At 37.1% G+C, this 27,008-nt stretch overlaps 1 protein-coding gene across 1 annotated transcript in view; it reads right to left on the bottom strand.

Moving 5' to 3' along the window:
• The window catches only part of LOC147601720 (ATP-binding cassette sub-family A member 13-like), a 145,943-nt gene extending 119,490 nt beyond the window's left edge, over window positions 1–26,453 (bottom strand). Inside the window, exons 1-11 of the mRNA XM_086741487.1 lie at window positions 26,417–26,453; window positions 24,845–24,963; window positions 23,401–23,573; window positions 22,162–22,238; window positions 21,507–21,628; window positions 18,648–18,842; window positions 16,486–16,650; window positions 9,746–9,923; window positions 7,365–7,504; window positions 3,687–3,800; window positions 2,493–2,583 (exon numbers count right to left, since the gene is read on the bottom strand). Of these exons, the coding sequence (XP_086597613.1) occupies window positions 2,493–2,583; window positions 3,687–3,800; window positions 7,365–7,504; window positions 9,746–9,923; window positions 16,486–16,650; window positions 18,648–18,842; window positions 21,507–21,628; window positions 22,162–22,238; window positions 23,401–23,573; window positions 24,845–24,963; window positions 26,417–26,453 (1,411 nt within the window). The remainder of the gene's footprint in view (window positions 1–2,492; window positions 2,584–3,686; window positions 3,801–7,364; window positions 7,505–9,745; window positions 9,924–16,485; window positions 16,651–18,647; window positions 18,843–21,506; window positions 21,629–22,161; window positions 22,239–23,400; window positions 23,574–24,844; window positions 24,964–26,416) is intronic.
• Between the last annotated feature and the right edge of the window lie 555 nt (window positions 26,454–27,008).

The following is a 27,008-nucleotide window of genomic DNA, read 5'->3' as shown; positions in this document are numbered from 1 at the left end:
GAGAAAGTTTCTAGTTATCAGGTGATTTTGGTGGTGGTAGAGTTTTCAGTGATGATGTTAGAGCTATTTCTTTCCAGCTTCCTACATACACATAAAACTACTTCTTACAGCGAGGACAACAGAGGGGTAGCACGGAGGAAAGCTGCTTGGTTTTTTTTCACACTGGCGGTGACATTCCAGATCACACATAGCCCTCCATAAGGGAGATTCCTTGATAATGAAAAAACACTTCACATCTGGGAGAAATCACAGAAGAAGGACAAGAGAAAGACTCAGTGACTAAGAATCTAAAATAAAAGGCTGCAGCACAACTGCCTCCCAGTGCCTCTTGAGAGGTTCATTAAGCACCATGCCCAGCAAGGAGCACACAGGCTCTAGCGTGACAGGGTTTATACAAAATCAGTGACAGACAGTAAAGTATTGCGAATTGCTGGGTCAGAATGCAAGCACAGAGGAATACAGTTGCCTTGTCTATATAAAGCAAGTTTAGAAAGTAAAGGTTTTAAAAAGAAAACCACAAAGTTTTCTGCCCTCAGTTAAATATTTACTTCATTCCAGGTGAGTAAAACTGATACAGTAACACTGTAAAACAGCTTGAGAAACTGATAACTCTGCAAGGTCTTATAGTATGATAATTCTACAGAAAGGTTGGAAGAGTTCTATATCAATGCACTCTGTGTCCATGGCACTTTCCAGCTGGAGTAGCAGGCTGAACAACATGTCACTGTTAACCATTTTTATAGCATCATAGAGAGGTAAAAAAATAAAAAAGATATACAAACACAAGCACCTTGGATTCGAGCATAATTAGAAGTCAGCTTAATGCTAGTGTAGATGTAATAAACTAAGGGAATATTTGCTTTAGTTAGAAAACAAAATACATATTCACATAGATTAGATGATTTTAGAAAACTTGAGCTTTGGATGGAAATAAACAGGTTGTGAGTGATAAAACCAATAACATATATGGATACATTTTAGACTTTAATTGAATCCAAGCAAGACAATTACAGCACTGAAAAGCTGTATGCAGTATAAGAGTAATGGAATTTTAAAAAACCCATAAGAACAAGAGTTTACAGTAGCAGCTGCACACGATTATAAACTAATAAAATCAACAAAACGCATATACAAAACCAACATAAAAATAGTCATTTTTCAAGAAGCAAAATGACAAAGCGAATCTGTAAAAAGAAGTGTAATCAAAGTGTAATGCAGAAGAGTGCTCTGGCACTTTGGGCAGATGAGCTTCACAAAGGCATAAATGCTATTGTGACCTATAGCCATATCGATTTTCACTTTTTATATGATGTTAATTTTATTGACTGTATTCCAGTAAAATAAAGAAATTCTAGTTTCATAAGCCATTCTACTTAACTGATTTCCTGTATTTACCATCCAAGACTATTAACCATATATTACATATTGTCAAATGTCCTTAGCTCTGTTAAAAAGCTACAGCTTGAGAAACACATGCACAGATTTCTGTGATCATGTTGTCTGCAACAGTGAAGACGGGCCTGATAACTCCAGAGATCTCAATATCTACTTAATGAAGTTTGCCCATAACCTATCATGTAGTTCCCAGTGTTAGGTCCAAACAAACAAAATCCATCTGTTGCTCAACTAATATACTGAGGCAGCCATATTTCCAGCAGGACTTGCATGTTAAGAGACTTGCAGCCAAGGATGGCTGTGACCCAGAGGGACAATGCTGGGCAGCCTCATACAGACATCTGAACCAGGGCCACTCCTTTCCCATCAGAGCTGCACAGAGCTGTGGCTGGGCCTGGCCCAGGCTGGCCGTGGACCCGGCCATGGACCTGCTGGTCTGGGCCCAGATCTCTACTTACCGGGTGATATCCTGCCCTGGCCTCAGCATTGCCACCCATGGCCTTGTCTGGCCATCCCAGGGCTGGGTCTGACCCTGGTTGCTCAGTACTGACCTAAGCTCAGCCTTGCTGCTCCCTGATTGTAACTGTATCTTAGGATTTTCTGAGGCTCAAGGAGACCACACACAATTAATTCGCAATAAAAGGAGGAAAAAAATACAGACAGCTTTTGATTAAACACACTGTATCCAATCTCATTTTCTATTTATTTCCATTTAAAGTATATAGATCTCCTTCAAAATTTACTACAAAAATTTACTACTACCTAATGGAACTGTGGGTACTGGGATTACTTTGTCCTTCTCTCCCTTTAATTTTATAAACATTTATAATATTTATAACTGTCCTATGACAGTTTGCCACTTCTAATTGTTAACAGATTTTTCAAGTTTTTCAATATTTTGAAATGCAAATTATCCAGTCATTCAGAAGAAAAAAAGATAATTAGAAGTATTTGAGACTAACTCAACAAGAGAATTTGAAGTCTTGCACTTTAGTATCATTTAAGTAGGTAAAACATTCAATTTCAACTGAATGTAGTTCTAAGTTCAAGTTAAAGTCTAATAAGGGTAATCAGTACATGCACTTTTATGTACATACCATATGCTTGCATTTTTTTAAAGAGTTTTTCCATGTCAATATCCAAATTGCTTTCCATAAAGTGCTTTATGAAATTGTTTTGCAGGGCTTCCTAAAATGAAAAGTATTAGATGTTACCTCAGGTTTATTTTTTCTAAAGAAATATAAAATATACAGAAGCATTCATGTTCAATTCCATTACCAAGACTTCTTGCATAACACTGGAGAAGTCACTTAGCCTTTCCATGTCTTAAGTTTTCCCCTCTTAACAGGTTTACTCCACACATTTCAAACAAACAGTAGAACATATATTCCCCATTGCTCTACATCACTGTCCTTTACTGCAAATATTTTAACTGTGAGTCCATCCGTGTTCTTGCAAGTCTTCCAGGACAGAAACCCATTTTCTTTTTCTGCAAGACTTTTGGGCCACATATATTATTAGCACTGGTAGTAGTAAAATAAATACCTTTAAAAACCTGGCATTCGGAAATTTCTTTAACATTATTTTAACTTCTTCACCTCATTTGCCAAGTTCTAAGGGGGAAAAAAATTATTAGCTCTATAAGAGCATCCTGGTATCTGCAAGTCTAATGCATGATTACTAGCATCATTCCTCAATTTAACTTAAAATTAACAGATCAATTGATATGCATAGGCCATTATGAGATTCTGCTTAGTTTCCCAAAGTGTAACAGCCATGCATATTTTAACAAGTCAAACATGGCAAAACTAAGTTTTATTGTGGAAAAAAAAAAGGACACAAATATGTAGAATGCAAAAAATCTCAGTAACAATAATACTCTTTTTTTCAGTCAGTTTTTTCTCACGTCTGGTTTGGGGTTTTTTTTATCAGTTGCACATATTCTTGAAAAAAGCAAGTGACAAATAAGCATGTTCCAGAAAATATTTCATTTCCTACAATCTTACATTTGTTTTAAATAAGTGTATAAAGCCTGTAAGAGTACCTACTCATTTTATTTCCCCTATTGCCTGGTAATACTGGACACAGTGAGGTAACATCACTTCAAGCACTTTGTCTCAGAAGCTTCTTAGTATCACACTGTAGGCTCGTAATTTAAAGCTAACCTGCCTCTTTTTCATCTCTTTTTAAACCTGAACCAGATAGATAGGCAGTTTTTCACGTACAGAAATCCTGTCTAGATCACATAGCAAATAACTGGAAAATAGGAAGCCCTCCTACAGTTCACCAACCTGCAGTCGTGAGACCATAAGGACATTTCCACTGGTTTTAAAAACCTCAGACATCCTAAGCCATGTCTCAGAATAAGTCTTCAAGTTTTCCACAAAAGCAAAAGTGAAATTAGCCTGGGAAAAAGAATATGTGAAGACAAATGAAGTAAAAATCATGCACAGCAAATCTTAAACAGGAAAAATTGGCAAGCTTCAGTTCTTTTGCAATTTCTTTTCATTTCACTTTGACAGTGAGCAGCAAGGATATCTGTTTTCTTTTTCCTGCTAGGCAATGAAAATTATTTGTTGCAGTCTCTGAATACCAAGCAAACCAAAGAAAACTCTGCAGCATGTCTATTTCCTACCTGAAGTATCATAAAGACCTCTTTATTTTACATCTCTTTCATACAGAGTCTCATAAAGGTGCTTCAGAAAGACAAAAAAAAAATATACAGTGAGGACATATTCAAAAGGAAGCCTTTCCAGATTTTGTGGGTCTTTTATTCCAATTATTTTGACTGAATATATAATAAAAGTGAAAGTTGTAAGCACAGTCTGGACAATAAATTCAATAGACCAATCAATCTATTTCAAAATACTTTCACAGAGTAAGACTTGTGTATAGCAAAATATTCTCTGACCCAGCCAAACATAAGCTACAATTTCTCTCTTAGCCACCAGCAAACAACTATCAATTTTTTCCAGTCTGTTTTAAACAGATCACAAGCGTACTCAAGATTAGAAAATATTGCAGTATCTTTTTGTTTAAATTGGTGTTATAAGTCACATAAATGCATTTAAGAACAATCCAGCATTGTTATTACGGTAGAGATTGTGACATTTCTCAGCAAAGAGTGTCTGCAATGAGTTGTAAACTCCAATTTGGGACCATACTTTTTGCAATAATTCCTACTGAAAATACACAGTTTTTGGCAAAATCCCACTCCTAGCACAACATGGGAAAACAATTTGTGGCGGATCTTTCTTCCCGTCTGTAGCACAGAAGGGAAAGAGACCCTAGCAGATAATTTCATTTTCCTGAAAGAATTTATGCATTTAACTTCTACGAGATTCCCCAGTGCACTTTCAAAAGGAGAGTGATCCTAAATGTTAAACTAAAGTTTGGTGTCAAATCAGCTAAACAAGTTCTTCTGTTAACAAGCAACACAGAAACCTCATGAACTGAAATTCCAGGCCTGACAATTTTAGGATTGTGTAACGGGCTGTCCAAGCATGCCAGTGAGGGAGACTAGAAAGGCTGTAAGGGTAGTGAACAGTCAAGATGAGAGATTGCTGTTTCTTGAGTACAGAGCAAGAACAGGTCACACTGGAAAACAAGGAGATCAAATTTTCAGGCATCGTTAGAAATTGTTATATCAAGTAGCTCATAAACTCTCCTGAGTTCAGATCTGGATTCTGAACAGCGCAAAAGATTTCTTTGTTTTGCTAAAGTCACTTTCAAAGATCTGCAGTAACCATACTGTGCTTGTATTCAACCTCCTTATATACACAATTTAAAAAAATTTACTGCAGTAGCATGGATTTTGGGAAAAAAATGAACTTTACGTAAAGTAGAAGCCTATTCGAAAAAAATTAAAAGCAGCAAAGGGACAAGTTGTGTGTGGGAGGTACAGAGATTATTTAAGGCAGCACAGAGGAAACTGAACAAATACATATCACCTATCAAAAAAATATTTGAAAGAGACTTGAGAAAGACTATACATGTGCATACACACATTATACCGTAGGAAGCTATTAGAAAATATCCGTTTAAAAAATTGACATTACATCCAAAAAATAAAACAAGAAAGACTAGGGGGAAAAAAAAGGGTTTTGTTTAAATTTTTTTTGCTTTCTCATTCACCACAGTAAGCCTTTAAGACATTCCTGTGTCAGAAGCACTTTATAGATTCTGTCTCAAATTGAAGCAGCCGTAAAAAAAGGTCATACAATTTGCAAAATGAACAATAAGTAGTTTCCAGGACAAGATGACATCCAGTCAAGAATTCTGAGAGTGCTCAAGGATTAAATAGTTGAAGTACTAACTCTAGTGTAACCTCCTGATTAAAATCCCCTTGTTATCAGGGAACTGGAAAATAACAAATGCGATGCTATTCATAAAAAAGATGCTAGGGGAACCAGGGGACTACAGACTAATAATTCTGAAATCTGTACTGAGCAAATTTTAATTTTGCTATAATGATAATAAAAAATTACAATAAAGAGCAGTAGTGGAAATAGAGAATAGAAATAAATATAGTTGGGACATACAAACACAGGAATTTAAAAAGAAGTTGCCTCAGTTGAAGCTGAAGAACAAGCAAGTGAGGAAGAGGTTGTTGATGCAAAACGTCTCACCATAGGCACGATGAATACTAAGAGTTTATATAAGCTCAAAAAGCAAATTGACAGATTATAGCAGTAAAGTCCTGGCAAGCCTGACCCATCATATTAATTTGGCATATTAATTGGCAAAATAACATCTAAATGTATTAAGTGTATTATTCCAAATATAATTGTGACATAGAATATAATTATGTATTCAAAACTATTTGGAATTGTTATAATTTCTTACAACTCATTCTTTATTGAATTTCCATCTATAAAGATCAAAAGTAACTTCATTTTTAGCTGACTAAAAATTTGAAATTAATTATACTCAACTCCAGAGAGATGGCCTGTTGCCCAAATTAAATTATTTAACTGCAAAATATGAAATCACTGAAACCTTATTTCCGATTCACAGCAGAAACTATTAAGTCACCTAGTATCTACTATGTGCTTTCTGACTTTGGTTTTTTTTTACTGTCTTTTTAGAGCATAAGTCAGAATACCATGCTGCACTTCATTTACATGGAAAACAGTTACCATCACATTTAAAGTTACCATAGACCTTTTGTGTACCACTTACAAGCAGTAATGCTTTTTTTTTTTCATATTTTAAATTAGCCTAAATTACCATTCTTGCAATAAGTAGTATTCCAGGGTAAAAATCATATATTTGCAAGATAAACACAAAATTTGCACAGTGCCTCAAAGCTACTCATAAACAAACATGTCATTGTAGCTAATCACGCTCAAGACAGAGCACCTACCATAGCAAAACTGCAGAGACAGTAAAACTGATGAATAATATCAAGTCATCAGGCAGCTCAGCTACTACTGGTCATTCATACTACTGGTGTTAGCAACGTAATCAGGAAAGATGCACTCTAGGTTGTTGTTTTGTTGGGTTTTTTTAATTGCAGCTCAGTGACTCCCTCAGAACAGGCTTTCGTTCCGGGGGCATCCCTTCCCCACAGCTCCCTATACTGCTCCATTAGAGTTCCCATCACAAGAAAACGTTGAGGGCAAAAGCTCACTTTGGAATACTTATATCCTACACCTTGATACAACATGATTCACACAACACTTCTGCTTATGTGTTCTTTTAATCTTTCTATACAAGGCTTAAGGGACTTTGAACAAAATTCTGCTTTTCACACTGAGGTGAAGCCACTGTAACAAGTAGGATAAAAGTTAAGAAAAATACTAAGCTTAAAGTGAGAATGACATGAGAACTCAGAGGGCAGGGTGGATGCAGTTTTCTGAAAGGCAGTTATCCAATTGCTTCTACCTACCCTGAAAGAAGTGGGCCTTCAAAATTAAGTACAAAGACAAAAATCAATGAACAGAAATAGTGTTTCTTTTGATACTCACCTTCTCCATCACCAGGTCAATCATGTTGATGTTTGAATTGTACAGTATCTTCCCATGTAATAAAGGTTTCAGGAAAGTCCATAGTAAAGCCCCATTAGAAGACTGCAAAATCTCCTGATAAAGCTTCAAGCAAAATGGAGCTGCAAAACCAAAGATAGACTCACATTTAAGACAGACAATACAGATGAGGTTGGATTATTGTTGGTTTTTTTTTAATTCAAAGAAAAGTTTGGGGTTTAGTTTAGGATCTGCCATAGCACCATGCCAAATACCATCCCACTGCCACTAAGCAATCACTACAGGTCCCTGAATAGAAACTGTTTAACCACAGTCTATGATAGTTTTGAGGATGCAGAACTCTAAACATAAGACAAGAAAAAAAAGAATCAAAATCCAAATAGCTTCTTATATTTGTGAAAAGCGGTCTGTGAACCCCATCTGTCCTAAAAGTTACATTAGTGCATTTTAGAGGGGAACGACATCTGCAAAACCTCTGTCCACAAAATGAATGCTGAGGGAAAAGTCACCTTAAAAAAAAAAACAGACTCACTCCACACTCTTGGTTTTTCTGTAGCTTTCTATTCCTACTTAAGAAAAAAGTAGCTATACACAAATTCCTTCACAAATATAGATTTTTTTTTAATAGTTTGATAAGAATCTACAAAAAATACAGGGAAAAAATTGCGCAACACTTAACTTCTTGATTTCAAAAATCTAATCAAATCACTTTTCCATTCTTTAACCAAAAAACATGTTCCTACATCAGATGGAGCTATTAATGCATTAGGGTGTATGTCCTTCAGAACTAGGATCCAAGGAATAGCTTCCAAGATATCCCACTGCATTTGTACTCAAGTAAAGGCAATGAGTTTCCTGTGAGAAACATTTAGATTTTTATGCCCAGCTCATGTGTTTTGGGGTTTTTCATTATTTCTTTTGAGTGGATTTAGAAATATTCCATTTCCAGTGATGTGAAGAAATACTAAGTAATGTCATTAACTCCTCAAGGAAGACAAATTATTGTACGTAATGAAAAACTAGGCCAAAACTTTTAAACTTCTGCTAACAAGTGTTACTGATGTATCATTAAGATTGTCAAGTTATTTGCCCAAATTTTTACTTTTTTCAAGGAAACAATCAGTACTAAACACAATCATTACTAAATGACAGCAAAGAATTAAGAGGCTCCAACCTGACCAGTCAGAAACATCAATATGCTAAAGACACAGAGGACTTTTTGGTCTGAGTTTGCTGTGATTTTCAGAAAGTCATTGTCAAGTGTCTAGTACACAAAATATATACAAGTTACTCACTGTGAAGGAACAGAAATAAAGTTTCTGTGGCTTCATATAATTTTTTTTTAATTTTAATTTTCCATTGCCTCATTTACCAATTTGTAAAATATGGGAAAGTGTATTAATTCACTTATAGAAATGCTGGAACTGACTGATACTTTAAAGATATTTCAAGGTCCTAAGGTAAAAGGCCTTACAACACTCCAGAGCTGTGATAGTATTTGAAAAAAAAAAATCAAGAAACAGATAGTACTTCTGGCCTAAACAGCTTCGAAAGAAACTAAGTCCCAAACAATCTCTCTAATCAGCCATTCTGCTAGCTCCATTCTTCAAATAGGCAAGAAAAACAGAGCTGCCTGCTTACTGATATCTCACACAAGTGAAGAAGGCCAGGGCAGAGCTCTGGCTCCCTCCCAAGGGTCCCAGTCAAGCCAGAGTCTGTTTCTGGTTGTAGAAACTGATTGATGAGAGCACCATGATTCACAGGCACAGATCCTTCCCTAGTGACACTCTATCACTGTATTCTTCTCTTGCAGAGGGACACCGAGGCACTAGCAAGGTTATTAACAACATTAAAATTAATCTGGGTAAGTCAAATGTGTATTGAGGAAAGGGAGCAAAGGTGACATTATATAAGAGCTAAGAGATTTTTCTGGGCACTTGATAAAGAGAATAGGAATATCAACTGTTAAAAAACTTATTTTATCCAGAGAGTTTGCATATTTTACTGCACAATAATACCACAGATTTGTGTTCACAGAAGAAAAGCATGCAGCAATAAATTCTCAATCTTGTATCTCAAAGACACATTTTTAATACCAAGTGCTTTAAAAATTCTAATAAATATGTCTCTAAGACAGGAATATTCTTATTTATTTTTTGCAAAGATAGAAAACAAACAGAATCACTTGTGTCTCATCAACAATTACCTCATAGCCATAAAACTTTTATTGATCAACCCTTGTGCTCAGGATTACAGTGTCAACTGAGATGTCGACTGGTATATAAATATTACCATTTAAGAGGGAAAAACTTCTCTAAACTCTGAATGCATACATGTAACTTGTGATTGATAGTTTTTCTTACTTGAGTCTTCAGGAATGCCATATTTTGCCATATTGTCCTCCAAGAGTCCCATGATTCTGGGCATGTCAATGAACAGATTTGCGTTGCTGAAAAATGAAGATTCTTCTTTACACACTGCCTTGATTACAGACTCCAGGGATCCAACAGCTGAACTTCTGAACTGCCCACCTTGCAAGAACTAGAACAAACAAACAGAAATACAGATGAATCGAAGCTGGTTTTAGTAGCTTCAGGGAGCAGCACTGATGTTCTCTCAATATTGGCATCCAAGGAGACTGACAAAATTAGACTATTGAAACTGCTGTCAAGGATAAAGGCCTGCTGTGCTCTTTTCTGTTCTCTTGATCACTTTTATCATGGAGGGGTGGGTGGTGGGAAAGTAATGCAGTTTTAATTGCTAGGATACTCTATGAAAGACAGTCGTATAATGTGCTACATTAAACTTTTTAAAATACTATGTATCAGGCAGAAAATAAATTTAAAATATCAAGACAACTGGACTAGAGATTCCTTGATTACAATGCCAGTTTTCGCAAAATCTGCCTTTCTGGTAGAATACTCTTGTGTCACAGAGACAGCAGAAACAACCAAAACTATTTTGCATATGAATGTTTGCAGTGAAAATGGTTGCTAAGAAGAAAAAAAGTGTTCAAGTGCACATGCTCTAAACACCAATTTTTCAAGTACATCTTTTAACTTGTTCTCATGCTTCTAGTTCTTGCACATCTTGAGTCATACCAGCATTTGTTACTGCCATTTGCTCATTACTAGCATGACTAGCATACATTTAATGGGGAGAGCAATCTGACTGCTTTTATGGCTTAAGCACCATCATTCACAACATTGAAGAAAAAAAAAAAAAAAAAAGATCAACCAAAACCAGCCTCCTCTATGCAGCTTCATTTTCCAAATAATGCGCTCAGCTGTAACTGGTCTCTCATGGAAGTCCATACAGCTGCACAGTTCTAAGAGAGGACACAACTGCAAGGCAACGTGCTACTAGAGTATAACTGAAGGATGCATTAGCCTGTCTGATACTGTTGCAGATGCTTCTCAAGAAAAACATAACTTGACTATCACATATAATTTGAAGACTGTACAACTGGTAAATAGAAAAAAAGACTGTGATATGTCAACCAAATACATTTGACACTGAAATAAATTATCATTTTATCATTGGATTTTCTTTTTTTAAACAGAAGAGTCAATTTTCAAAGTAGAACAGCACTTTACATAAATAATAAATCACAGACAGTTTAGAGAATGTGCTATTAGAAACAGTTTATCCTGACCAATGCATTTACTGAAGTGCCAGGTGCTTCTTTAGTAATCCTGGAGGAATATCAGGAAGTGTTATTAAAAACTCAGTATTGGCTGCTCTCAAGATCTGGCTTTTTTCATACAGTTTCACCATACAGCACAGTAAATAAATAATATCCTCATTTCAGAATACCATCATCTACTTTATTTATGCACAATGTTGAATAAAAGTGGATTTGAATCCTTTATTAGTGACTACTTGCACTACAAGGATAAATGAGAATTATTTCAGTCAAAGAGTACAAACTTCCTAATTAATTCCGGTACCAATCAAAATAACTTGAAATTCAAATAATGAATATTTATGGGGTAAGCTGCCACCAACAGACTGAATCTACGTACTGTTTTATAACTAAATATCCACTGACTCAATAAGATAAGTTTCCTAAAATTTGTCTTTAATAAAGTGAGAGAATTGTGTAGGATGGATGTTCGCAAAAAGTTATCTTTGATTCAGTTGTTCTAGTTTAAACTAGATTAAGTAGGTCTGTAACCATGGATGATGAATCCAAACAAGCAGCCTCCTACAAACAGAGTAAGCAGTCAAACCAATCACTCCAACAAATTCATTGAAGAGGAAGGCTGGTACTGCAGATTAAAAAGCTATCTGGAATTGGATTCTCAAATGGGGGCAAAAACCTAGTAGCACAGGGGCTTCTAACCTAATTGGACAGCTGTATGCTTACAAACATATTATGAATAAAAACAAATCAATGTGAAGTAGAAATATCAGCAATTCAACAAAAGAAACCTAAAAGTCAAGCCAGGTTACAGCTTGTACATAAAACTAAAATAAATTCAGAATCATTACATCAAGAGAGAGAAAAAGAAAATGCAGTTTTCCTGGAAAAATAAAGGGAGGTTAAAGAAAATTCAAAATTTTATTAAATCAAAGAGTTAAAGGAAATAAATGCAGAGAAATAGATATTCCTACTTCTGGGTAGAGCCATGAACAAAACAAGGTCTGTGTTGTACTGAAATTGACAAAATCAGGGGGAAAAAACCCGTAAAATTGCTTATTTGGTTAAATTATTTTTCAGAAGCCTATCAAATTCAGATGGCAATATTTGAATGAAAAGTATAAAATTCATCTATACTCAAGAATGAGTGACATAATGCTCCAGAAAATAATGGATATTTTGTTGTGATTTTTAATATCGCAAGATACACAATAAATTTTAAAATGGAGAGTGCTTAAAGACAAAAAGTATGTGAGAAGTAGAATTTAATGCATTATCAAATTATCACTCCAGATCAATACAATATATTTATGTGAGAGGGCAAGTGCTTTCTCCTGAAAAAGACATATGTCATCTCTAAACTAGGTGAACTCTAACAACCAATTAATGTTCTTGTCCTAGAAAATATTAATCAGCATTAATCCAATAACTATGTGGTAAGTAAAAAATGGTGTTAAGAAGATATGGCAGGGACCCTGTTAAAAGGAAAGAAAACACTGGATCACAAAGAAGTTACTAGTGTTATTCCTGTAAGACTGATCTTAGGTCCACTGTTGTCGTAGTTCAGCCCCGATCGGACCAGACTACGCAGTCTCTCTCTCACTCCCCCCACCCTCCGAGAAAAACAGGGAGAGAAAATATAAGGAAAAATGGCTCGAGGTTTGAGATAAGGACAGGGAGAAATCCTTAAAGTTACCATCACGGGCAAAACAGACTCGACTTGGGGAAAACTATTCATTTATTACTACGAACAGCAGGATAATGAGACAGAGAACAAGATAACCTCCATCCACCCCTCCCTCTTCCCAAGCTTAACATTATCTCTACTACCTTTCCCCCCCCCCGAGCGGCACAGGGGGGAAGAGGGAATGGGGGTTGCGGTCAGTTCATCATATGTTGTTTTACGCCGCTGCTTCATGGTCGGGGGAAGAACTCCTCACATTCCTCCCCTGCTCCAGCGTGGGGTCCCTCCCACGGGCCACAGTCCTTTGTGGAACTGCTCCGGCGTGGGTCATCTCTTCCACGGGTGCAGTCTCTCCAGTACAGCTGTCCCAGCGGGCCCTCCACGGGCCACAGCTGCCTTCAGGCATCCACCTCCCCCGGTGCGGGGTCCTTCACGGGCTCCAAGTGGATCTCTGCTCCTCCGTGGACCTCCATGGGCTGCAGGGGGACAACCTGCTCCACCATGGTCGTCACCACAGGCTGCAGGGGAATCTTGGCCAGGAGCCGCATTACTCCTCCCCCTCCTTCTGAACTGACCTTGGCGTCTGCAGCCGTTCCTCACAACAGGCTGGTAGATGTCTCTCAGGATCTTTTTTACATCTTATTCACTTCTCATCTCCTTTCCACTTCTTGCAGCTGGGCTGGACCGAGTCGGGCCCAGTCTACTGCCTGGCGAGAGGCCAGAGGGTGAGGCCTGCAAGGCCCATGAGGCCTGCGCCTCCCCCTCTGCGCCTCTGCCCCCGCTCAGCTCCGTCACATCTTCTCTCCTCTCTCTCTTTTTCTCTGTTTTCCCATTCTTAAATACGTTATCGCAGAGGCGTTATCACGGGACATTCTGCTACCAATCGGCTCGGCCTTGGCCAGCAGCGGGTCCGCCCTAGGCCTGGCCAAGTCCCCTGAACAAAGGGGAGCGACTTCTAGCAGTTTCCTACAGAAGCTACCACCTTAGGCCCCCCCTCACTAAACAAAACCACGACAACTGTGATAAGATTTTTAGCTGTGAAAGAAGCAAATGACTGAAATTCGCCTATTTAATAGCACAAGGCATTGCAAGAGAAAAGAAGATCAGAATGCCATATGACAAGAAACAAATTACCTAATTTAAAGCGAATTGAATATAAAGATAACCAGTGCAAAACATTATTTATCACCTGAAATCATGGGATGCTGTTATAAAACAGAGCTTATCTGAGTATATCACTGATCCTTGATCAAATAAGAGACAAAAAAGTATGTGGCTTACGAAAAAGATGAATGCAAGATAGAGAAAGTTATTTTAGTAGGTATAGACACGAATGAGCAGAACTACTAGAGTCATCAGCCATAATTCCCCTCCAAGACTGCACACATTTCTTGTTCCCAACATTCAAGATTAGCCTTAACACAGCATGTGAAGATGACACTAGGATGTCCAAGACAACTGGAAGCCTGTTACTAAACAAACAAACAAAACAAAACAAACACTAAAATAAATCTATTTAACCTATCAAAACAGCGAAAAACTATGATTGGCCTTCCATAAACACTTGGGCAAGTCAGAGAAGTTATAAAAGCTACAGAATGTTTTTTAAACAAAAGTAAACATACTAGCTATGGATAAAATTAAGTCAGAATTTTATACATATATAACACCAAGAGGCTTTTCAGTAATAGTTTTAATGGACAACAACTTAGCAGGGTGATTACAGAATGACATGAGTGACAAACATACTGAAAATTAAATATGCAAATATAAGTGAATAATTTCCAACAGTAAACAATCAAACAAAAATCATGACCAAAATCAGTAGTGTTTTTCCTCAGGAAGTTATTCATTCACTCAATGTGACTGTTGTGGTTTTGTTAGTGAGGGGGGGCCTAAGGTGGTAGCTTCTGTAGGAAACTGCTAGAAGTCGCTCCCCTTTGTTCAGGGGACGTGGCCAAGCCTAGGGCGGACTCACTGCTGGCCAAGGCCGAGCCCATTGGTAGCAGGATGTCCTGTGATAATGCCTCTGCGATAACGTATTTAAGAAGGGGAAAACAGAAAAAAAAAGGAGAGAAGATGTGACGGAGCTGAGCGGGGGCAGAGGCGCAGAGGGGGAGGCGCAGGCCTCATGGGCCTTGCAGGTCTCACCTTCTGGCCTCTCGCCAGGTGGCCGACTGGGCCCGACTCGGTCTGGCCTGGCTGTAAGAAGTGGAGAGGAGATGAGAAGTGAATAAGATGTAAAAAAGATCCTGAGGGACATCTACCAGCCTGTTGTGAGGAACGGCTGCAGACATCAAGGTCAGTTCAGAAGTGAGGGGGAGGAGTAATGCGGCTCCTCCCCCTGCAGCCCATGGAGGTCCACGGAGGAGCAGAGATACACTTGGAGCCCATGAAGGACCCCGTACTGGAGGAGGTGGATGCCTGAAGGCAGCTGTGGCCCGTGGAGGGCCCGCTGGGACAGCTGTTCTGAAGGGACTGAACTCCATGGAAGAGATGACCCACGCCAGAGCAGTTCCACGAAGGACTGTGGCGTAGGGGTAGGACCCCACAACAGAGCAGGGGAGGAATGTCAGGAGTTCTTCCCCCGACCATGAAGCAGTGGCGTGAAACAATGTATGATGAACTGATGGCAACCCCCATTCCCTCTTCCCCCCTGTGCCGCTCGGGAGGGGAAGGTAGTAGAGATAATGTTAAGCTTGGGAAGAGGGAGGGATGGAGGGAGGTTATCTTGTTCTCTGTCTCATTATCCTCCTGTTTGTAGTAATAAAGAATAGTTTTCCCCAAGTCGAGTCTGTTTTGCCCGTTACAGTAACTTTAAGGATTTCTCCCTGTCCTTATCTCAAACCTCAAGCCGTTTTTCCTTATATTTTCTCTCCCTGTTCTCTTGGAAGGTGGGGGGAGTGAGAGAGAGAGACTGCGTAGTCTGGTCCCGATCAGGGCTGAACTACGACAGTGACCAAAAAAGGTAAAATGTAAAAAGGAAGAAAAATTCCAAGGTTAAATCTATGCTATACTAGGGGGTAATATGGGTTGCCACAGAGTAAAGATTAAAACTGTGACAAGATGGCCCTCTGCTGTTCGATTTGTTCCTCTGCAAACTTTTAACAGGACCTCTTGAGAGGTTCTTCTATCAAATAAGCAACTTCGGGATTTCACTCCAAAAGGAATACTTCATTTGTTCGAAGGAAAGTCTGACACGAATAGACTAGTTTAAGGAAAGCAGGAAAGATTAAGCATCTGATGAAAGCCACCTTTTATCGTTGCAGCCAAAAGCTACCCCAAAGAAGAGGGGCTCGAAAACGAAACTAATACGCACAGAAATCATTTTACAACACGACTCCTTGTCACAGGGATTAGAAGATCTTGAGAAATATTTACATCACTAGGGAAAACAGTATTTAAGGCAGTGTTTACTCTGCACTGTAGTCACAAACCAGTTTGCACTGTTTACCAGCGAGAGATCTTTTAGATGTTTGCAATTTTAGAACCAGACGCAATCCTAAACTTTCAACACAAAGTAACAAAGGCAGAAGGTAATGCTCTAAGGGTCAGCAGATCTTCTTATGGAATTGGACACTGCTTAAAAACAGAGCTCTTTTTTCTGATTTATTTAATACTAGATGCACCCTTGTGCTAGTTGTATAGACATGCACACAGCAACTGCCCTTAAAGACAGAGACAAAAGAAATATACTCACACATACCTCATGCCACTTTTTTTTTAAAACACCTCACAATGGGAATTGAGTTTGCATATTGAAACCATACACATACCTGCTGCAATGCAGAGAAGTCAAGGACACCAGTATTTTTAATTCCTTGGAGGAACACTGGAAGGTTTTCCATGATATGCTGGGCTTTATTGAGAAGAGAGCTGACACTAGAAACCACATCCAGTAGCATGTTTAGTACATTGCCTATCTCAGATGGTATCTTAATCTTGGAAAAGAAGGAAAAAAATCACAAAAATAAATTCCAAACAAATTTCAACCTTTCAATGAAACACTGAAAATTATTCAGTATTTTTCTGAAACTGATTATAAAATGTTCCTGCAAACCACGTTTAAGAAACTCCTTTTAGTGTGACTCCCCAGTAACTCTCAAATTCAGCTAAAGAAAAATTATCTGGTAATGTTATAACTAGCCTATGACAAATCAGAAATTAAAATCTAGAGAACATGTTTATAGGTACCAAGCAGAAGAGAGCACTACTACCCAAGATGCTAATGGGATCTGCAACATCTTGGCCCCTTGGAATTCAGTACAAATGAGAACTTTTCCCTCAAAAGGTTCAAGATTCTCAGTGCAAGAGTTTAATATCTTAAAAATAATTCATAAATTAAATTAAATCTAGCAACCCCTTTATTTGTTTTAGGAATTGTATTAGACAACAAACTTTCCTGTCACACTGTTCCTCCCTTTGCATTTTTCATACACGCTGCCTTTTACCTAAAATAATTGTGTGCATTTCATTCTATCCTTGACTAAAGTTCAACTGGCTGTTTGCTGTTTCCATCATGCAATATTTAGCATTATGAATTTTCTCTCTCTTATTTAGATGATATGGTAGTACAAACTGATTCATTGTTACCTGCTTATGCATGATAATAAAAACAATATAATGTCATAATATACTTTCAGCTGCTTCCTCTGATTATCTTTACTTTATCAACCTTTATTTGACTTCCTACTATAATAATGTCTGTGCTTAATTTTCTTCTCAACCTTCATCCGCTTTTACACATTTAAAAAAAAAAAAAAAAGAAATTATATTAAAAAAAAATCTAATTCACTTTAAAATCTAGCCAAACTTCAATAATAATTTAAGATGAGCTGAGAACATTTTTTACTCTTTGCTAGGAATTCATTACACTTCAGCAGGGTTCAGTAGAAAAGCCCATCAGAATAAGCACTGGTTTTTTTTCTTTCCCCTCCTCCCACTTCCAGGTTGGCAGATAATTCAGAAAGTAGAAATCTTTTCTTTTCCCTCTGGTATCTTAACATATTCTGGAAAATTTTCCTGTTTTTAAAAGTGTGTGTCCAACCTGTTTAAACTGCATTTGCAGCATCCAGAATATAACCCAGCTTTAAACCAAAGTATTATTCTTTCCAACATTATAACTATTTTTAACTATTTGTACTTACAACATTTTATGTTCTGTCAATCAATTGCCCCTAAAGAACCGAAATAAATGTCTGCTAGCTATCACAAATTCCATCCAATAATTTCACTCTTACCAGTAAAAATATTATCTCACTGAAAACCAACACTAGATCCCAGATTATCTACAGTTGTAGAGATAATATAGTTTTGCTACAGCCTTCTGTATCCCCTTCGTTATAGTTTTGGCACTATATTATTCTTGTCAAAGTTGTTTGAACTCGAGTCATAAAATATATAAAGAGCTGGAAAAGCTCTTTCTTGAAGCAGTCACCTGAATTGCAAACATGATTTCTACAGCAAATAAAATGCATTCCAGAGTGCTATGCTTTTTTTCCTATAAAATAATTTTATAATTCTTGTAATGTAAGCTTCTATGCTTGTTTTGGTTCCAATGATGCCAGATCAGTCTTCCACACTTACAAATTAAGAAGTGACTAATTGCATGAACTGCAAACTCTGCTGAAGATTAATAAAACTACGTCTTTGACATCCTGTGTTTTCTCTAAAGCTTTTATAATTAACTCCTCAGTGAAAATTTTCCTAAGGAAGCAAGAAATGGAATACTGTAGAGTCTACCAACCCCATTCTTCAACTGCTGTGTTTGCTTTGTGGAGCTAAATGAAGACCAAAAAAAATGCCATAAATCCAGTGTTGCTTCCACAGAGAAAGAACATCTGAAGAAATTATAGAATTACTCATTTATATACTTGCATGCTTTAGACTACCTTCAAAAGAAAAATGTAGGAACTGAATGCTTTTTTTCCCATCTTACCCTGTAAATGATATGACGCAAGTTCAAATTCTGTATAATCAGTACAAACATAGTATACAAGTCCAGTGCTGGTAAAGAACATAATTCTTCTGCTACCAGGGAAGTTTTGTTGTTTTCAGGTAGCTTTAGCAGCAGGCTGAGTACTTCTTCATCACATCTTCCAGTTAAAGCTACCACAAAGGCACTGTAAAAAACCTACCATAACATAGGTGTATTACTTTTTTTTCTCCCTGAAATGCATCATCTACTTTTATAGTCAATAAGGTGAGAATTTGCGTCACAGTAACATGAAAATTTGCAGTCATCAACAGACTTGAAATAATGAACTATATAGCTCTATATAAGATTAGTATGTTCTTACTGTATATTCTATATACATATAAAAAGATGAAGTATATTTCTTATATTTACTTTCATTTGTGAATAGGTCAATTATTCATTCTATGAGCATTTATACCATAAGGAGGCAAGGCTGAATATACCTATTCTAGCAGGTATACACCTTTGTTGCAGAAACACCTAAAGATTAAAATCTAGATGTATGAATCACTAAAATTAAAAAATATGGCCCTTTCCTCTTTCAGAGGACACACAAATTTAATGCTTTGGGATGCCTATATGGCACAATGTTCACTTTAAGCCAGCTCACATTTCTCAGTTCAGTACTCCTTTGAAGTGTTATTATTTAATAGTGGATGAAGGGACAAAAGCCTAAGCAGACCTTGGATGAGACTACAACAAAAACTCCTTTGATGACGATGGTTTTTTTCTTCCTACAAAAATGTCACATCAGAAGACAAATGCTTGCAGCCCATATATCTGAGGAGATTTAGCTACCCTTTCTCCTGAAATGCCTGAGAGAAAGCAAATGGCAGCAAGTCCAGAAACATCACAAGTTTGGAGCCTGTAGGAGCCTGAGTACAGTACTCAGGGCTCCACTGTACTCTTTAGGACAGAATCTGCCTGTACTGTCTCCACTGAATGCATGTGTAGCTAGTAACAGTACTCAGTGAGGGAGGGGATCCTCAAGAAAATCAAATTAAGAGCCAAAGTTAGTAAAGATATGCAATTTAACTCTTTAATTCCTATGTACATTTAAATTTCCAACTTATTAATTTGACTTTTGAGTTTTATTCTGGAATAGAAATTTGCCTTTGTGATTCCAAAAGATTTCCTATATTTTTAAATCTTCACTTTTTTGTTCATGTACAAGGAGCAGAATATGCATATAAATATAGTACTGCTAGCAGCATAAAAGGATACTGATTTTGACTTCTTACTGTGGAGGAAATTTGACTCTGTGATACAATTTGAAATGTATTTCCTCATGTCCTACATGAATATCACCATTTCAGTTTAGTTTTAATCCATTCATTTTACCCACTAGATTAAGTCCCTCTGAACTTCATGAGTACCAGAGCTAGTCCAAACTCCTATACTCAGTAAATGAATGCTTATAGTCTTTATTACATATTTTGAGCAGTTTCAAAACACTTAAACACATGGCAATGTGCATGGCCAGAGCACAATATTGTGGTAGAAATTAAGGGTAAGTGCAATAAGCACAAACAACTCACAGCCTTACTCTTACCATTCCAGAGGCAAGCACAGTAGCAGTATACAATCACGGAAATATAAGACTGCAATGGGCCTGCAGCTATCATTAGGGTTATCAGACAGTGGCTATATATACCATAAACGTAATGGGCATGCCTAAATTACAGCTTTGAAAAGTACTTTGCATCTTGCATGATCAGCAAGAGGCATAGGCTTTAATGCCCCAGTTGGACTGGAGGAGGATTTAAGCACTTAAGCAAACAAAAAATTCTGTTTAGATATGCAAATATGAAATGTGTACATGTATCTAAACTCTACCTAGGACTTTGGCAAAAAAATAAAGACAGAAAGTAATTTGAAAATACAGTCAATTAGCATTATTATTCAAAAAGATCAAAGGTGCACAAGAATCCCATTTAACTGAGTCACTTCCAGGTGACTTCTCTCATTACCATGTACTGGTGTCAAAATAACAAGCTAACAATAAAGGCAGTCACCCTGCCAAAGAAGCAGAAGAACAAATTGCCTATAAGTAGTTGTGACGGTCTGAACTGCCTTTTTAATAGCCACACTATTCATGAACAAAACTTGCAACTGTTTCTGCAAGTGGAGTATCAGTGACACCCAGTGGCTGCTTGATTGACCTGATTAGATTATACCAAATGTAGCTCCAAGTCTTCAATCATACAAATGTTAACAGGAGAAAGAACCTGTAAGCTAGGTGGCATTTTTCATTATTTCCACTAATCACTGGGATCACAGGAAACAGCAGCAATGATAATACACACAGTCCCTCACTCGGAAAACTTACACAATCCACCCTTTAGACAATACTCAAGAGACAACAGATAAATAAAGTGCAGGTAAGGCAACTTACTGGTAAGTTAATGTAAGAACAGCGAGGAGCACAATAAGGAATTTTTAAAAAAAAAAAAGGTTAGACAACTCTGCACTGCGAGGATCAGAGGTGGGAAGATACAAAATTATTTCTTCAGGAACCCTCACCTTTTCTACAGTACCAAGATAGCAAAGCTCAAATTCTGTGTCAGCACAAAAGGGGTAAAACACTGCTGAAAGTAATGAAGCAGTGCCATTTAAACCAGAAAGCTAATACTACTAAAAATTGATCTCTTAATTCTTCTCATTACTATTTTGAAGTCCTAAATCTCTCAAAATATTCCATATAGAGGTGACAACTGAAAATACAAGATTCCACACCAACAATGTAGTTTGTTTTGTTTTGGTTAGCACATAAGGCTACAGGTTGACCCGTTAATTTAACATCTCTTTTCAGTCTTTTACCTTTGAATGAGAAATACTGGCTTCTAAGATGGCACTGACAGTTTCTTCAGAAATATTGACAGAAGAAACAATGTCCAGCCTCAACTGAGTAAGATTCTGCACACACTCTTTGACTTTCACATCTGGAAAAGAGGAAAAATAGTGCAAACAGTACCAATCTGCTTAATTAAATTGCCCACAGACTGTATCCTTTTGGTTAGATTTATTCTGAGGGGTAATAAAGGACACAAAAGCTCCATATCATGTAGTTAACTTCTTCAAATGTAAAGATCACTCTTCTGGTAGACTGAAGGGCTTGTGCATCTGTTTGCATTATCCTGTAAGAGCTCAGGTTATCCTACATTTCTGTATCATGAGAACATCTGAAATTAGTGAAGCAGCCTTTAGGCCTTCAAGATTTTCTTCTTCCACTAACTTAAGTCCCCTTCTTTCTAATGAATCCCTGCATCTTATTGGACAGGGCCTGAGGGTAAACTATGCTCTCCTGTGCCAACTCAAGCGCATGTATGTGCACATGTGTACAATGAGAATATATTGCATTAAGTCAGTAGTATCCATAAGCAATATTCCTTTAAAGTTTGAAGAACTATTGTCCTGCAAAATTACGCAGCAGTGACTTGTAAAAAAAAAAAAAGTGAAGAAAACTGGAACCCACCATTCAAAAGATTAAAATTGCTTCGAAAAGCTTCCACTGGATTTTCTGACAACTGTAGCTCCAAATTTTCAGCCACCCTGAAATGATAGCCTCAGTTTCATAGTTATCAGAACTAAGTCATGGACATTACTATCTATAGAGAGTAACATGAATAGTGAAAAAGCCACTAAACGAGGCAAAATTGTTATGTTATGCTCTATGTTCACACACTGAGCATGCAGTAAGAAACTCTATTTATATGGTGCAAGGATCATCATATTTCATGCCTAAATGAGACTGCAAATGTAAAGATATTCCCATGCTGGCTAAGTGCTGTAGCAAATGGAGGAGCATATGTATAGCAATAGCATATTATGGAGGAGCATAGGTATAGCAATATCTTACTCCCATGTTGCTTTTTGAACACATATTTTTAAAACCTAGAGATACAAAGAACTGCAGTTCAGGATTTAAAAAGTCTATCTAATTTTAATTTAAGTAATAGAGAGTATACACACATCAGATATTATTTACCATTCAAAAACTGGACATGAGGCTATAGTCCATAAGAGCAGCACCTATGCTCAAGTTCTTCTGTATTACTACTAAAATTGACAGAGACCATTCAAGCCTATTATGAAAACAATCCAATGGTCAAACCAGTACAGCAACAAGTATAACAAGGACCACTTCTAACTGACAGCAAGTTTGAAATACTCAGTAGTAGCAGTTTTATTCATTTACGTAAAATCTACTAATTTTCCTCAAATATCTGAAATTATTTGGGGTTCAAGCTTGCCAGCTTACAAGCACCATCCTGCATTTCTGACTGTTTGAACTGCTAAACTGATCTGAATATTTAATGTTTTGCATGCGATATCCAGCTGCTGAGAGGAAAAGGCCACAGCAAAACAGCTTTAAATAAAAAATTAAGATAGCAAAATTTTTACCTAACTGAGATCATGAAAAATTGAAAATTTTCTTAGTTGTGAATGAAAGCATTCTCCTTGTAGAGTGGCAAGATTTACTGCAAGTGCTCAGCAAAAGTATAAGGGCTTTTAGAAATAACCAGAATTTTGCTAAATTACTTAAATAATTTGTGCATTTTATCCACTCAATTTTCAGTTAAATAAGCAAAGCCTAAAGAGGCTTTGAGAAACAGTACTTTTCCTGTAATTATGTAATTTAGAACACAGACATATGCACAAAATAACATCTCTAACAAGAATAGTTTGGGGTACCAAAACATAAAGGCTTTACATTTGCAGCTTTCTCCGTACGTTCCCCAACATTAGTTGACATTCACAGCTGCCATTGCTGGTATTCTGCAAGGCTCTCAGGAAGCTCTCCACAGTATTGGAAAGTTTTTGGTGTATATACGCCATATTCTCACAACCCCCCTTACTGAAAGCAGGCCACATTTTTTCAATATCCTGCAAAACACAGTGATCATATGGTTAGCAAATTCATGAGAGATTATGTTATTGCTTGAAGTAGTAGGTCTTGGCAACTAGATGATGCATTTGTAATTGAAACTGAGCAAGGGGCTTTTGAGAATCAACAAATTTTCAAAGATTTGAGTTTTGGAAACAACCAAAAATAATCGTGAATTTGACCTAGCCTATCAAGGAGATTCATCCAGTAATAGAAAGGCCAGTACTTTCATTTAAAATTAATTTCAAAATAAAATGAACTTTTCTTTTTTTTTTTATTTCAGGCTGACCATTTTTATCTTGTGCTCAAAAAAAAAATTGTTCTAAACATTATAAGTTTCCATTCAACAAAAGAAAATATCTGGATACCCATATCCAAAGTTGTTCTTGTATTATGCTGTGTGTAGTAATCACTTTTTCCTTTTCTCCTGAATATTCATATTTCTGATTTTGCTATGGTTTTTTTTATATATATAGTTGCAGAAGCAGGTCACAGAATAGTGGTGACTACAGAAATACATTTGTTCTGCAAAAGTCTACTTTGAGATATGAGTGATGCCTCTGACATCTGTTTACCTTAAAACATTGCTGTTCATATCAGCAAAATGTCCAGGCAGACAAACTAGTAAAGCTATTTCATAAAAAGGAGGCAAACTCTAAATTAAAAGTATGACTTCAGTATTTTGTCTGCGTGTGCACATATATGTGTGCTATGGAATGGCCTGCTTCCAGCTCTGGATGAGTCTCTAAATTCAAATGTTACTCTCTCCTGTTGGTAGCTTCATGCACCGTTAAAGAAAAACAGATTAACCCCAACTAGTAACCAAAGTTGTTGTTTTAACTTGAAGAACTCTGGCCAAAAGGTTTATTTGTATCTAGCTTCATTTCACAGCTGTTCCTGTGAAGATTTAAAAGTATAAATGGACTCTGATTCATTAAATTAGCCGTATCACAAAATTTAAAGGAATTTAAAATGGGCTGCTGTTTGGTAACCTAGTTATTGGCAATCTAGTTATTCTAGTCATAGGAATTCTAGGAATTCTAGTTATATTTGCAGCTTTAAAAGCTCAACAATGTTTAAAGGAATTCCTTCTGAATATAACCATCAAAAGCATCAGAGCTATACCCATAAAAACCTTAGCTGTGTATAGCCACTGTGAGAACTCATCATTCTGACAGTAGGAAAAAAAAAAAAATAAGACATTTCCATTAGTTTCCAAAGTTTAATGCACATCATGAAGAACAGTTGTAGGTGTCGAATCCACTCAAACCTGATAATGATCTTGAACCAGAGTGATTCCTTCAATGACAGAGAGAAGTAAGTGACTTATCAATCCATCTTTACACTTTGTAACAACACAGAAAAGGTTGCCAATGACAACTGGTTCTTCTGTAAGAGAAAGTGCCCACACTTAATCGGTTAAAAAAATAAATAAATCACTGTAATCAGATGAAAAGTTAACCAAATAATAAGGAACAGAAAAGCAAAGAGTGTCTGATGTGTTAAGGCGCTGAGAAATATTTCTGGCTAAACTTATTTATCATTGTAGAGGGCAAAAAGAGCTAGTTTGATCCAATTTCCATTACACTTTCCTTATCAATAATAAGAACAGCAATATCTGCTACAGAATCAGAGAAGAAAACTTCATTTTTGCTCTTTATGAGCAAGAAGTATAACTCTGAAAAGCCGTGTATATTAACCACATCTACCCCCTGCTCGGGCAGGCTCCCCTGGCCCTATTTCCCTGTGGAAACATCAGGATGTTACTAACCCTCCAGTGAATAGTAACTTTCACACCCTAGCTGCAAGGGGAGAGAAACAGCATTACATAGACATTTTGCATATCTAGGGATAAATAATCCATATAGGGGAGCTTTATCACCTGAGCACCCATGGAGGAATTTTATACCCAAGCCTGCAGCCCCCATATCCTTGAAAAAAAGCTCCATTCCCCTATCTGTAGTGGGTTTGTACATGGGATAGCAGGAAAGGAGTTCAGCTTGACAGTTGAATGCTGGTTTATGGAAGGATCAAGTTCTTTTTTTCCCCCCCATGCTTTTTTCCTTATGTTTGGATAAGAAGTCAAGAAGGAAGAATAATAAACATTCACCATTGCTTCTGAAACAAGCAAATCTTGATCTTGTTCACAGAAGTAACACAAAGCAGCTCAGTAATGCAAACCATGTCAAGCAGTTTTCATCTTTCCTTATTAGGTTTTGTAATGTTTTCTATATCAAATGAAACATTTTGAAACATCCGTATGACCAGAGCATGGAAATAAGAATGACAAAACTTTAATTCCTTAATCTCAGTTCTCCCAGTAAATAGACTGTTCTTCAGAGGTCAAAGACAGATCCCAGGTACCTGGCATGCATTTTCAGTATTACTCATTCTGAGCTCAACATTACTACTGTTTACTCTTTGGGAACTACATCAGTCACAGGAGAGTGGAGAATATAGTAAGAACTGGGTTTTAATCAAATCTTATGTTTTGTTTGGAAATGATGATGTTGACAGAAGACATTACTCTAGAATAACAAGTTAATGCTTCCTAATTGCTCTTTGCAAACAATTCTGGTGATAGTTGGGTTAAAATATGAAGTTTGAAGAGCAAAGGCTTTGCTTTTCCCAAAGAAAATATAAAATTAAATTACATCCTTAGGTCAACACAGAGCCTTTCTTAAAGTGCTCATTTTGGATGCCTACATGAAAGGAATAAAACAAGGCTAACATATTAAAATTTGAACAATTTGTTGAAGGTGAAATCATTCAGCTACAGGTAGCCAATCCACTGGCTCAAAACAGCCAGAAGTGGGAGGTGCCACTTCCTTTATATACTTGCCTAATTTTTCCTTTTTGTCAGCTACGTGCTGCCTCATGCCAACTCTGGTTCATTTAAAAAAAAAACCTCTGTGACTTGACTCAGTTCACTAGCCTGGCAGAAAAATATCCAATAAAAAAGATAAGACAAAACCCAAATGTGTACACAGTCTTCTGCCGGGTTTGAGAATCAAATCAAAAAAGGAAGAGATCCTGGTGTATCAGAGTAAGCGCAGGAGGAAGGGAAGGAGCACACAGCTAAAAATAAGAGAAGAGGAGCTGCAAGACCTTCTGCTTCCTCTGAGACTTTGAATCAACATGATCACTCCAGAAAGAATTCATCACTTTATGTGATCTGCATCAACATTTTCCCTGTGCCTCTGCTGGGTTAATTTCCAGGCATCAGTATGCTTGCCTCACTTGGCATCACCCAAATTAACTTATTTTTACAAAAGGCTCCTCAGAGTAAAGCCTTAATATTATAGTACTAACATGTATGATGACCAATACAGTAACTTCTGTGGTAACCAACCTGAAAAGTTTTTAAGAACATTTAAAATGGTAAACTGCAACTTCTGCAATAGTGGAACACTAGCAGGGTGTAAATGCTTCTG

Source organism: Chlamydotis macqueenii, chromosome 2 (assembly GCF_036417535.1).
Source record: "Chlamydotis macqueenii isolate bChlMac1 chromosome 2, bChlMac1.mat, whole genome shotgun sequence".
Classification (NCBI taxonomy): domain Eukaryota; kingdom Metazoa; phylum Chordata; class Aves; order Otidiformes; family Otididae; genus Chlamydotis; species Chlamydotis macqueenii.
This window is presented reverse-complemented; position numbering and strand designations above follow the sequence as displayed.